Raw genomic sequence first — 14,429 nt, 5'->3', positions numbered from 1 at the left:
ATTATTAGGTAAGGTTAGATATTTCTGTAACTTTGTCATTTATATTTTTCCAAACTGCACCTATCCAGAGTCATTCCAAATACTTCTACTAAAAATAGAAATATTTCTGGCCTTTTTCTTACTCATTCCTAAGAGGCCCCTCTTTTCTTATTAAATAAATGAGCTCACTGCCATGTGTTACAAATGTCCCTATTTTTACTTCACTTCTTATAAATTTATGACCCCTCCAATATTATAATCTATATGAAATTAAGTTTAATCTCTTGTTTTAGGGCCTGTAGGTATCATGTCTTGCTTAAAAAGGCTTTACCAACCTAATATTTTTGTTTGTCATTTTTTCCCCTAGTATTTACTGTTTCAATTTTATATTTGAAATATATTTTGGTGTAAAGAATGAGACAGGAACCCATCTTTGTTTTTTTTCCCCCCAAACAACTAGCCAGTTATGTCAGCAGCACAATTTGTCTTTTATTTATGTATCTGAAGTGTCACCTTTGTTAAAAGCTTAATTTTCAAGTGTCTCTGGAGTGTACTTTTGGAGTCTTTATTCTGTTCCAGTGCAGTTTAACCACACGATGGAATACTTTGCAACCATTAAAAGTATCTTTAAAGAACTAACAGGCAAACTCTAATAAACTCAAAGACAAGCTTGTTATTGAATAAAAGAACTCAGATTATAAGAAAATTCACTTCCCTACATTAGCTCATTAATTCAATGTCATCCCAAAACATAAATAAATAACAACAACATTTGTGTAATTTCACATGCTGATTCTAAAGTTCAGAGAAAATAAGCATGCAAGAATAGCAAAGAAGACTACACACACACACACACACAAATGGGGAACTAACTAGACTAGTTGTGAAAAAATGAGAGAGTTTTTTAATAGCCTGGTAATAAAACAGGAAGAGAACAAGTAATGAATGGAATAGAATGAAAGTCCAGAATCAACGCAAATATAAGGATGTATGTAGTGTGATAAAGGCACCAGTTCTAATAAGGAATGGATCATTCAAAAAAGTGGTATGGGAAAAGTTGGTTAAACATGTGGCAATAAATGAAATTAGATCCTTACTCAAGCCAAAAGTACAAAAGTACTAAAAAATATGTAAAGTAACCATTTTTAAGATCTTGGAAAAGGAAAAGGCCTTTCTAGGCACAAAACCGAAGGCAGACACCATCATAAGAAAAAGGCATATATATGACTATAAACTTAATACTATACAAATAAGAATGGTCTGCCCTGGACTTTCCCGGTGGCGCAGCAGTTAAGAATCCACCTGCCAGGCTTCCCTGGTGGCACAGTGGTTAAGAATCCACCTGCCAATGCAAGGGACACGGGTTCGAGCCCTGGTCCAGGAAGATCCCACGTCACGGAGCAACTAAGCCTGTGCACCACAACTACTGAGCCTGTGCTCTAGAGCCCGCGAGCCACAACTACTGAAGCCTGCGTGCCTAGAGCCTGTGCTCCACAACAAGAGAAGCCACCGCAATGAGAAGCCTGTGCACCACAACAAAGAGTAGCCCCTGCTCACTGCAACTAGAGAAAGCCCCTGCACAGCAACGAAGAACCAATGCAGCCAAAAACAATAAATTAATTAATTAAAAAAAGACAGAAAAAAAAGAGAATGGTTTGCTCTATTCTCCCCTGCAACTTTCTATAAAGAAAGCAAAGAAGAATGGTCAAATTCTAGTACATTTAGAAGTAGTTCTCCTTTAATTTCATATACACACTAACCTTTGAAGTAGCAATTGGCGGAAGTTGCCACTCTGTGGGCTAATTGTCAGATGATGGGACAGGTAATTACAGAGGCGAGCTCCCATGTAAGAGAAATTTGGGATAGATGTGGCCTTTCAAAAAGAAAAAAGTTTTATATGACACAGACACATCAAGTTATTAATGCAAACACTTAACAGCAATATTCTAAAGAGGAAAAACATTCCTGCCCCCAAAACTGTACAGAAAAATGTACAAGTCATTTGTAATTGTTAAGCATAAGGATATTAACTCTCCCTCCCAACCTTACACCAAGAACCAGAATAAGTACAAAGAAAAACATTAAGGTAAGCTCTCCCCACCATTTACCCGAGGTTAGCAGAAAGCAAAGAGATAAATCTCTCTTTACACCAACTAATTTTTGCACAAAATATGTACATGTACCCAGCTGCATAGTGCCAATTATGAAGTATATTTGCCAAACTAATGATCTGTGGCATTTCTCAGGAATAGGATGGCACCAACTTTGGCATCTAGCAGTCCAGAACAAGAATCCCAGGCCTGTTCTGTGACCCTGGTATCTCTAAACCTCCCTGAGCTTCAGTTTCTTGATTCCTAAAGGGATAATTAATGGTACCTGATGCAAAAGACTAACACTTCAACAACACTCCAAACACTTGGGGTAATAAAAGAGGAAATCAAAAGAAATAAGCTATTTTTAATAAGAAGATAGTGGAAAAACACTGAGTATCAAAGACTGTGTGACACAGCCAAAGAAGTACTCAGGAAGTTTAACTTTCACTGCAGTTTTTAAAGAACAATAGAACACACACATTACGAGGTTAAGGGACTTGGCCAATCTCACAAAGGTAGTAGTTAACCAGAGTCTAGATCTAACAAATGGCCTGATGCCCCTCCAATCCTATGTTGGGTCTAGTTACTCATGTGCAACCTTAGACAAGTCATTTAACCTCTGTTAAGCTACGTATAAAATGGGGATAAGAGCAATACCTTGCAACCACTGAGGATTAAATGAGTTAACTACAGGTCAAGTGTTTAGCATTGCCTGGCATGGCGTAAGTACTTTATAGTTAGAACTTTTTATTTCTAATTATTTCCTTGCTTACACAGGACTCTGTACATTTCTCAGCAAGGAAGAAAGACTGATTTCTCCTGACATTCATGTATGTGTATCTGGTACCCCAAAAGACTTGAAATTCAAAATTTATACTTTTCCCATTATTGGCATTGCCTGTTTTCCTTTACTTTTAAAATTTAAAGTAAATTTAAAGACAACAAGGCTGGTCATTAAAGTTTCCTGCTTCCCTGCTATACCACAATTTTACTTCCATAGACAACCACTTTCAATTCTTCCAGCTGAAAAGGTTTTAACCTCCGTATCTCCATGCTCCATGATTTGAGTTTAGCCATTTCTTACTAGCTCCCCACGAAGGAAGATGAGCATTTACTTTTCACCCTGTTTAACCTTACTTCATTCCACTGTGGTATAACTGTAGATACACCGTGATTTTTAAAATTAGTTTTGTGTTCCCTTTACAGCTGTACCATGTATTATGCTGATTTCTCCTCTCTTGCACAACCTTGTTTTCCCTAGACTTAAATTTTCTACTTTTTAAATATATTGCTCACTGACTTCTCATTAGTTTGTTCTTCTTAATATCTTCAAACATAAGGGAGTGTGCTCCAGGGAAGTCTTTCCTGGAGCATTCTGCCCGATTCCAGTGAAGCCTTGTACGTCTAGGCCTACTATGTGCATGGCTACTATCTTGGGATCTCCCTTCACCACCATCTGGATGATTCACTTAGCCTCTCCTGTAAAACTCCCTGTGTCCTAGTTCCCATGTCTTCATCCTTAAATCATCCTTTTGGTGGAGTACCTCCTTCAGTAACTTCAAGAAGGATTATGATAAAACTTCAAACTGGTTACTCAGTGCAAAAAGATCTAGACAGTCTAATTTTTTTAGATTTTCAAGCAGTCTTTTTAGCCTCATTCCATCCTTATCCTAGAACCTTTTTGGAGATGCTGCATCATAAATCAGGGCGATTCTCGACTTTCCCCACTGGCTTGGAATTCAACTTTTTAAAAAATCCGCCAGGTCAGTTACCACTCACCCATCTGCGTTCTAGTCTCCAAAATGGGTACTTCTATCTCCTTTCACCGTATAAGTCCTTATGGGCTTTTGGTGTTCTAAAATCCCCACACTGTCATTTTAGTAGTATTTGGTGAGGAATCAAAACTGAATATGTACGTTTAATCTGCCTTTTTTTTTTTTTTAAACAATAGGTCTCCTCTCGTTAGTTGCTATGATTAAACTCCCTCAATGAAACTTAAGAACTGTTGGTAAATCTATATCACTGACCATAGAATGTTAGAACTTAAAATAATACTAAGTACATATTTGAAGCATTGGCTTTGAGACAATCACAGAAATTGTAGTTTGTTAGGTTAGAGCCCTTCTAACCAACCCTGATATAATACGAGCATAATAAGAACTATAATAATATAATTCTGATATAAGAACTATAATCAAGCAGCCTATTGAAGAGCTGAAACTAAATAGAGCCAGAAAAGCAAAAAGAAAAAAGTAAAATTCTTCCATTTTCTTATCTAACATTCCTTTTTAATCCATTTAGATGGCAAAAGTAGGAATCAGGACAAATAGAGCAGATCTATCTTCTTAAAACCTCAGGCATTTTCAGAAATCTAAGAGTTGGCCAGGTAATACTGGGGTCCAGTAACAATCCAGAACAAACTGGAAAAGTAGTCAAATGAAACACTAGGTAGGATTAAGAAAACACACAAAAAAAACAACCTGCTATCATAAGTCACCCTTACATATATTTCAAGTTTGAACTGCTCTTTCAGCAATGACTGAAACAGAAATACAACCTTTGGTGGCATTTATCTCCTACTCTGTTTTTGGCCAGTCTCCTCACTGACCTCAAATTTGTCTTCAGAATTGAGTGTTGTCTATTTTTTCCCCCTTAAAATAGCATTAATGTGTCAATGACCAATATGCTAGAATTAAAACTAAACTTTGTGTGAACAACCTAGATTGACATTAGATTTTTTAAAGGAATTGAGATGTAAATCCTTGAAATTTTTAAAGACAAGCAGAAATGTTAAGACTCAAATCAAGGTGTTTTGTGGTCCTTTTTTTAAAAAAAAAAAAAAAAAGAATCATTTATGAGGCAAAAAAGTTCTCCCATGACTTTTTTTCTCCCCTACTCCAATAATGGCAGATCCTTATAAAACAGGGGTTTGGATAAAAGGCATAATACTCATGTAGTGTCCTCAGAAATGTCCAAAGCTCCTTCCAACTGCCTGTACAGAGCCTTGGCTACACAGGAAAATTTGCAGTCTGGCTCTAGTCCTGGATCCCTAACTACAGAAATTCTGTACAACAGAGACTTAAAAGCTCTCATGAACCATAAAGAGTCAAGGAGTGTGGAGGCTGGTGAACACGTACCTGGCCCTCCTCAAGGAGCAGCCACCACCTTCGGGCAGCAAGGAAGCTATCCAGTGATTGCCCCATGCTATTAGCCAACCTACCTGTTGATAGATGAGTTCCACAAGTTCTTGCAAAGCATCATCTGTTGTAACCCAGCCATTCAGTGTCTCTGCAAACTGTTCAATTTCAGTTTCAAAACTGCCAGGCTGCTCTGTAAGATGATTCAAAAAATCCTGAACATATTCTGACAAAGTGGGAAAATCCTCACAACCATCCTCATAGGATTCCTATAGATCAAAAGGTTAAAAAAAAATTAATCCATGAAACTGGCTAAAAAAAACATGAAGCAGCTTTGAGTTGGGATGTCTCTAGCTCAAATTATATTTTTAAGAATCCTTAACCTGATAAAATGTGTTATTTTCTTCAAAAAGTTAAGTCCACTTCTTCCTTGCCCAATAGCCAAAATGTTATAATAGAAGGGCTTCATCTAGCTGGGTAGAGAATTGTCTTCTCACCTCTGGTAGATTTACAAGATGGCTGAGAAATAAAGTTTAAACCAATATTTCATTATAATACCAAGATCAAAATTAATATTTATAGATACAATAATATCCAGGATTTGTTTCAAAATGGGAGAGGGAGAGGGACCAGAGATATAGAAACAAGAATGGCCACCTGTAGCTAACTATTGAGGCCATGGGCATTCATTTCACCACTCTCTATCCTTGTAGACATTTGACAATTTCTATATTGAAAAAAGAAGTTTGTCATCTGTCAATCCCCAAGGACATGGAAATAAATATACAGTTAAGTGACTATAAAATATCATAGTGTACAGTGGTAGGAGACTTTCTATGTCCAAGTTTCCAGCCAATCTTGATAGTAGCAACAGTTTCCAATTAATATCTATCACTATCACCCCAATGTTCATAGCAACATTATTTTACAATAGCCAAGGTACGGAAGCAACCTAAATGTCCATCGACAGATGAATGGATAAAGAAGATGTGGTACTTATATACAATGGAATATTACTCAGTCATAAAAAAGAATGAAATAATGCTATTTGCAGCAACATGGATGGACCTAGAGATTATCATACTAAGTGAAGTCAGTCAGACAGAGAAAGACAAAGATCATATGATATCACTTACATGTGGAATCTAAAAAAATGACACAAATGAACTTATTTACAAAACAGAAATGGAGTCACAGATGTAGAAAACAAACTTATGGCTACCGGGGGGAAAGGAGGGAGAAGGGATAAACTGGGAGAATGGGACTGACATATACACACTACTGTATATAAAAAAGATAACTAATAAGGACCTACTGTATAGCAAAAGGAACTCTACTCAATACTCTGTAATGACCTATATGGGAAAAGAATCTAAAAAAGAGTGGATATATGTATAACTGATTCACTTTGCTGAAACTAACACAACATTGTAAATTAACTATACTCCAATAAAATTTTTTAAAAAATATACCACTATCACCTTTAAGTAGTTCCCAACCTTTTAATTAAAAGAACACAGAACCATATTTTAGTATTATTTAATTTTTAGAGAGACTTACAGCCAATAAAAATTTCTGGGAAGATAGACAAGGGATAATAGTAGTTACATCTGGAGTGAGGAAACATTTATGTTATAAATACGGACCCCTTATTATGAAATTGTGAAAGCAGCTAAGCATTATAAATGTGTGTATATTAAATAATTACTTAATGTTAACCACAAACATGTGTGAGTTTTACAATTAAAAACTAGTTTAAGTTTCTGATATACAGTTTAGAGTTTTACAGATTTGTAGTATCCTACTATTAATGACAATGAAAAGCAGGAAGTCTACAGGTCCCAGTTGATGGCACTGATTTCCTAACTGTTCCTAGCAAACGTCATTCATTGTGGCAAAATGCAGTTTAGAACACTGATTTCAGTCTTTTTTTTCCCCAAATAAGCATAACTCTTTTAAGAGAATCTGAAGTGTGAAAGTAAAAGAGGAAAGTAGAGCTGTTCTGAAAAAAGCTAAAAAGGGGATTCAGGGCCTGTTGTTTCAAGCAAAAAGGGAGACAGAGTATTCTGAACAGATGAGCACTCCAATGTGTTTGAATTAAAGCTTGTATTAGTTCTCTAGTCGCAGATTCTTTAAAGTATACATTTCTTCAGTCTTCAATGTGAAGTCAAATGGCTTCCAAGCAGAGGAATATTTAAGTTTTATTTTTCTTAGAAAGAGTTCTGTGACAAGAGGTTAGGAGGGACAGCAACTAGAAAACTCACTTTGGGGGGAGGTGGTACATATGGGGGGATAGGGGTATATGGGAACTCTCTGTACTCTCCAATCAGCTGCGCTGTGAATCTAAAGCTGCTCTAAAAAATAGTCTATTAATTTAAAAAAACCCCAAAAAACAAAACAACAACAAAAAAGAAAACTCACTTCCCAGTAGGTACCTTTTTTTTTTTTTTTTGCGGTACATGGGCCTCTCACTGTTGTGGCCTCTCCCTTTGCGGAGCACAGGCTCCGGACGCACAGGCTCAGCGGCCATGGCTCACGGCCCAGGGGCTCCGCGGCATGTGGGATCTTCCCGGACCGGGGCACGAACCCGTGTCCCCTGCATTGGCAGGCAGACTCTCAGCCACTGCGCCACCAGGGAAGCCCCCCAGTAGGTACTTTGAATACACTGTCAAGAGATGAGAACCTAATCCAAAGCAGTGGGGATAAAAGGAAATGAACACTTAGGTGGAACAGTCGAGACTATTTCAGTTAACTTGATTGAAAGCGGGCAAGAGTGTGAAAGAGGAAAGTGAGTCAATACACCACAAGCTTTTAGCCTGAGCAGCTAGTTAGAATATAAAAGTATAAGAAGAGGTTTGCAAAAGATAAATTCTTTTTCGTTCTTGAGTTTGAATGTGAGATCCTCAGAAGAGGTCAAGACAAATGGAGACACAAGCCTGAAGAATTAGATTCCAGAGTTATCAACAGGCAGGTTGGTGATGGTCAGATTCTAGGGGATTCTATTATCACTAAGGGAGGTAATAAAACAGACAGAAGACAGAACCTCAGAGCCTGCAGTCTGAGGGAAGGAGGAATGGTCTCAGAGTCGGGAGGATGAAGTACTGCCACAGAAGCCAAAGGAAAAGGTAAATGAGGAGAGGTGCTCATAATAGCAAATGCTACAGAATAATTTCATTGGTTAAAATCTGAGAGAATGATGGTTGCAGAGTCTTAAGAATCAGAACTGTGCACACAGAGAAAACAACTGAGAAAATTAGTATCTTAAATATTCAGTTTTTATAAAAAGGAGGAAATCCTGAAAGACTGAAAAGGTACCCTTGGTACCTAGAACAGGACCCACACTGGGAATTAAACCTTACAGATCATACTGTGGTCAACAAAGTCTATTTAGATGAGGTTTAAGAGGACGATAGATTTTAAAAGCCAAACAACATCAGCATCTGTCACAAAAATAGTATCAGTACAATTAAGAGGATCAGTCTGCAGAGGTCTGAACGGTCAGTGAGAAGTAAAGTAGTGCCAGCAGTGAGTAATTTTTCATTTTGGAGAACATCACTATCGAAAGGCAGAAGAAAAACTGGGCAGTAAGTTGAAGGAGGATGTTCTTAGCAAAAGCTGGGATTTTTTTGTGCACGTGGGGGTGGGGTGGGGGGGTTGTCTCTTAATAAATGCTTTATCAACTCCTATGTGGAATTTTTGGTTCTCATAAGTGAACCGTGATTAAATATTCAAGATGTAATGGCTTACCTGAGAAGATGCAATGGCCAGGAATAGATGGATACAACAACTCATTGGTAAGAAGGCATGTTAAGCAGTAAAATCCTAGCAGTGGGATTAGAGGAAGGATTGAAGATAAAAGGGCTTGGAGTTTTAAAAGGGTTATGAAAACACAGCAAAAGACTATCAGAAAAAAGTTAAAAAGCGTGCATTCTTGAGAGCAGATCCAGCTCAATGATACCAGGCAATAGCTTCTCATGTGTATAACAAAAGCAGACTCAAAGAATTTCTGGAAACCCAGCTAGAAGACCACTAGAATAGAGGCTCTACAAAGACAAGAATTTTTGTCCATTTTATCCACGGCTGTATCCCCAGCCCTTGACTCGTGGCAAGCATTCGACTTCTTTTTATTTTATTTTATTTTATTTTTGGCTGCGTTGGGTCTTCATTGCTGCATGCAGGCTTTCTCTAGTTGCGGCGAGCGGGGATTACTCTTCGTTGCAGTGCGTGGGCTTCTCATTGTGGAGGCTTCTCTTTGTTTACCAGCACGGGCTCTAGGCACGCGGGCTCAGTAGTTGTGGCTCACGGGCTCTGGAGCGCAGGCTCAGTAGTTGTGGAGCACGGGCTTAGTTGCTCCGCGCATCTTCCCGGACCAGGGCTCAAACCCGCATCCCCTGCATTGGCAGGCAGATTCTTAACCACTGCGCCACAGGGAGGCCCTCAACTATTTCTTAATGAGTGAGTGACTTTGGATTATGGTTACTACAAGGAAAAGTTTCTCTCATAACCAGATTTTATCCCAAGACTCAGGAAAAACAAGGATTTTGCTGTTCTGTGACTAACTGGATTGAGAACAACTCCTAGCTTTGACAGAGGGTAAAAGGGTAAGGCCCGAAAATATATCAGGGCAGGGGTAGCAAGCTTGAATGCCTAGAATCCAGGTGGATTACAGGCAAATGAAGTACGCCAGTGAGCAAATTAGAGCTTACACATTCCATGTAAAGGGGCTGCCTCTATTCAGCTCCAGCCAACTCTGCTCTATCAAAACAGCAGTCCAGTATGGCCAGATCTTATGGATTTCAAGAGAAACCAAAAAATTCAGATTTGCAATATCTAATTTAAGTACTGGTAAATTATAAAGCCCCTTTTAAAAAAACTCAGGGCCAGAAAAGACACACCTGCAGGGTACACGTGAGCCACAGGCTTCCAGTTTGCAATCTTTTCTGGCAAAATGAGTGCAGCAGGAGCTGAGGAGACCAAGGAGCGCCTAAAAGACTGCCGTGGCTCAAAGGAGGTGGACTAACATGGCTCAACACACTGCTCTCAGGAATCACTTGAACTATGTATAAAACTAGCTGGTAAAGAACTGCAAAAAAAAAAAAATTGCATCCCTCCCACCATAAGATAGCCCAAATCAATACGAAGACAAACAAATGAGGAACCATTTGTGGTTCTTAAGGTAAGTATCCTTAAGAGTTAGTCAACTACTCACAGCTCTCCAATGGTTCCTGTCTTCTCTAAGCCAAATACAGTTTTGGGGCAAGAATCCAGCTGCTCTCATTTCTACTTTACCTGATTGATGGCCCATTCCACCCCAAATCAATTGCTCTTCCTACCATGCCTATATTTTCCCCTCTCCAGCCCCAAAGTTCTTCTTAATGCAGTCTAAGATGCATGAAGTTTCTAAAATATGGAATAAAGCTTTCCCATGCTTTCTATCAAATATGAAAGTCAAGTCGCCCCATTCTCGCCCCAAAAGTAACAAAAAAAGGTGTGCCACCATTAGTTGATCAGGTACATTCAAATTAAAAAACTAACACCCATCCACCAGAACGGTTAAACTTAAATAGCAAATACCTAGTGCTGACCAGGAATTAAAGCAACTGGAAACCAAACAGTACTCAACTCATACATTGGAACAGTCTCTTTGGAAAAATATTTGGCAGTCTCTACTAAAGCTGGCTAACTTAAGTCCCAACAACTCCACTCCTAGGTATATACCAAACAGAAACAAGGGCAAATGTTCACCAAGGCATGGACAAGAATAGCAGCCCTAATCGTAAAAGCCCAAACGTGAAAGCTACCCAAGTGCCCATCAACAGACAAATATTCACAATGGAATGTTATGAGAATTAGTCACCTCCAATTACATGCTACAATATGGATTAATTTTGATATTGAATGAAAGAAAAATATATTTTATATGACTCCATTTATATGAACTTTGAACAGAGGCAAAACTATTGTTCAAGCAAAATAGCGGTTACCTTTGGAGAGCAGTAATGATTAGAAGGGGACAGAGCGGGCTTTGGGGATGTTGATAACTTAATGTACACTATCCTGTATATTACATGTCAAAAAATGAAGCCAGGAAAAATAGGACTTATGCTGAAGTATTATCATTTCTTCAATCCAGAATGGTCCCTGCCCTACTGATCTACAATTAATTACTATGCATTTACATATCACAACAAATTCTTTTCTATATATCCCAATCGTGCTTGGCATTTTTTCCTGCCATTTAAGCGTGATCGATTTCTAAAATTCTTACATTATTGACAAAGATGACTCTGAAAGTTTAAAACACTTTATCAAAAGTTTAAAACACTTCATCGAAACTCCCTACATTTTTACATAACTGTTCATTAGAACCAGAAACACTTCTATTTTAACATAACAGAGCCCAGATGTGTATTTCTCAACATTCAAAAACCTACCTGAATTAGTCTGCAGCAAAACCACTGATAATTTACCCTAAAGCTACCAATGAGTATTCAGCTGTCCTGCTAAAATCAAAAATTAACTTTGCCAGGCCACTATTCTATAGGTTGTCCATAAAGTCAGGACACGGACTTTAGTTTTATAGACTGAAGATGTCCTTGACCACCTTAAATTTATTAGCCTAGAGACAGTCTATAGATGCTGGAAATACAGCAGTGAACAAAATAGACAAGACTGTCTGCTCTCAAGCTTACATTATGATATCTTGAATTTAATAACTACGAAATACATTCTTGAATCAATTTTGTTTCATGATTTCAATAAATTCATAAAATGTTTTATGTGTGGTACAGAAAGCACACCAGTATCCTGATAAATGATGCAATAACCATATTATTCCAATAATATTAACCTAGGGTTGCAATAAAAGTGTACTTACTGTATAATTAGAAGAATAACTTGATGGGTAAAATTCAGGGGCGTTCACAGACAGTTTAGACATTAACACAGGAGCTGCAACCACCTGGGGTTTAGCCATTGTTGACTCCGAATTCTGCTGTGGGCTATTATCCTGCGAACTAGGTGGAGCTCTCAGGGGCCTCGTTTGTTCTGAGAAAGGAAAAAAATATCGGTGTTAGATGCATTCATTCCCTTGTATAACAACTTACTGTACACTGAGAAGCCGTCTGAGCAGGGATGGTTTTTAAGTCAAACAAGAACCCTCACGAAATTTAAGGTTATCGCCAGGATATGCGCAGAGAGCCTACAAAAAGGAACAATAGACTTGCTTTAGCTCATTTATGAACAGACCTGTTTCCTGAATAAACACTTTTTAATTTAATTTTATTTTTTAAAGCCGGTTAAAAAGAAATGGTTGCCCGCCTAAGGCCTCCCTCTCGGGGACTGGGGAGGGGGAGGCGATTTTTACTTCCTCCCGGGACAACAGAACTCGGGAGACCGCGCACCGGACCCCTCCCCCAGCCCGGGCGCACAAAGGATTCCAGCGGCCACCTTCCAAACCCCGTTCCGGGCGCGTCCCCACCCCGTAACAACCGGGCCCCTCGGGGAATGCTTTCGGGGAACCGGGAGGAAAGAGGAGACAGAGCGCCGCCCGCGCGCGCGCGCGGAGGGCCGTGGGGAAGCGTTTGGCCCAGGAGGACGGGGTCCCCTAGAGCGGCTCCGTACCTGGGAGCGCCCCGGGCCGGGGAGGCCTCTGGGGGCCGGCGGGGACCTCGCACTGGGCCCCTGGCGGCGGGGCCGTCCTGGGCTGGCGCAGCGGCGGCGGCTGCAGGAAGCCCGGGGCTTTGGGCTGCGGCGGCGGCGGGTGCCGCGGCCGCTCAGCAGGCCCAGCTCCGCTTGGGAAACCGCCGCCCTCAGGCCCGCCCCCTCCGCGGCCCAGGCCCAGGCCCCGGCTCCGGCCCCGACCAGCACCTGGGGCCCGATCGAAACCGTCCGACATGCTCCTCCTCCTCCTCCTGCGGGGGCCACCGCCGCTGCGCTCGGAAGAGGACGCCGGGAGAGGCGTCGCAGGCCGGCTCTCGCCGCCGAGCTCACTGGGGCCTCATGGAGGAGGAGGGCGGCGGGCCCCTGCTCGGCTCCTCCGCGCTTCGGCGGAGCGGACGGCAGCTGGAGCACCCGCCAAAGCCGCCGCACCGGAGCGCCCGGCCCCCACGGCTACCCTCCGCTTTCTGATTCTCCCCCAAAACCCAGCTCCCCCGCCTTCGGCGCGTCGGGGGCGAAGGCGGGTCACAGCGGCCCCCCGCGGCCCGGAGGCCCCGTTCGCGGCGGGCCGGCAGCCGCGGTCCTGCCGGCCGCCGGGAGAGGGGTAGCTAGAACGCTGGACAGCCCTGCTCGCCTCGGGTCGGGCGAGGGCATGTCGGTTCCCGGGGCCGGGCTCGGGGCAGAGGGGGGCGCTTACCCCTGGCGGGCCCGGCCTACACGAGGTTCTATGGAGAGAAGTCAGACAGTGATGGTTGATGCCAGGAAAATAAAAATACGAGAGGAGGGGGCGTGGAGCCAGAGCCAGAGTTCGCGGACGCGCACCTCCGTGGGCGCGCAGGTGTGTTCAATGACCCGGCGCCGGCGAGACCGGAGGACTGGTTGGGAAGGGGGCTCTGGAAGCTGCTCTGCCACCTGCTACGTTAGCCGCAGGGAGGAGAGTAGGAACAGAATCAAAAATGCCCCCCACCCCGGCCCATCTCAATTCACTGTAGATATTTATCACAGCAGGTCACACTGTGACCAAGCTTTACTCTCTTCCCTTTTCTCTTCCCCTCCAGAAATTTTAAGAAAATACCCTACCTTTCAATGAAACTCTCCTCCTTTTCATCTTCTACCAGTGCTGTCCAATCAAAATATAATGCGAACCACAAATGCAAGCCACTTATGTAATTATAAATTTTCTAGAAGGCACATTACGCGAGTGAAAAGAAACAGGTGAAATTAATTTTCATAATATAGTTTACTTAACCCAGTAGATCCCAAATGGTATCATTCCAACATGTAATTAATATAAAGATATTAATGAGAGTTTCTCTTTTTTCATACTAATCAAAATCCAAAGTGTATTTTACATTTTCTGCATATCTCACTTGGGATTAGGCACATTTCAGGTGCTCAGTAGCCCCCTGTGGCTAGTGGCTACCGCATTGCACAACAAAGTTCTAGACATTATTTACGTGTAAATTATTGTTTTAATCAGTCCTGACGGTGCTAAAGCCAAATGAAGGATGAATATAAGTAATGAAAAGGAGGGGGGGAAATGATTTCTTTATTGTTAGAT

At 41.1% G+C, this 14,429-nt stretch overlaps 1 protein-coding gene across 2 annotated transcripts in view; it reads right to left on the bottom strand.

The window, feature by feature from the left end:
* PAIP1 (poly(A) binding protein interacting protein 1) overlaps positions 1 to 13,245 on the bottom strand; it is a 28,747-nt gene extending 15,502 nt beyond the window's left edge. The window contains exons 1-4 of one of the 2 annotated variants that reach the window (XM_082623132.1): positions 12,833 to 13,245; positions 12,087 to 12,256; positions 5,293 to 5,478; positions 1,740 to 1,852 (exon numbers count right to left, since the gene is read on the bottom strand). In XM_082623132.1, coding sequence (XP_082479258.1) covers positions 1,740 to 1,852; positions 5,293 to 5,478; positions 12,087 to 12,256; positions 12,833 to 13,106 — 743 coding nt within the window. In that variant the 5' untranslated portion in view covers positions 13,107 to 13,245. The remainder of the gene's footprint in view (positions 1 to 1,739; positions 1,853 to 5,292; positions 5,479 to 12,086; positions 12,257 to 12,832) is intronic. The other variant, XM_082623133.1, reaches the window with a different exon arrangement.
* Positions 13,246 to 14,429: the final 1,184 nt, after the last annotated feature.

The sequence above is a fragment of the Mesoplodon mirus genome, assembly GCF_964341445.2.
Source record: "Mesoplodon mirus genome assembly, chromosome: 5".
Lineage (NCBI taxonomy): Eukaryota > Metazoa > Chordata > Mammalia > Artiodactyla > Ziphiidae > Mesoplodon > Mesoplodon mirus.
The sequence above is the reverse complement of the archived record's forward strand: the minus strand, read 5'-3'. Positions and strand labels throughout refer to the sequence as shown.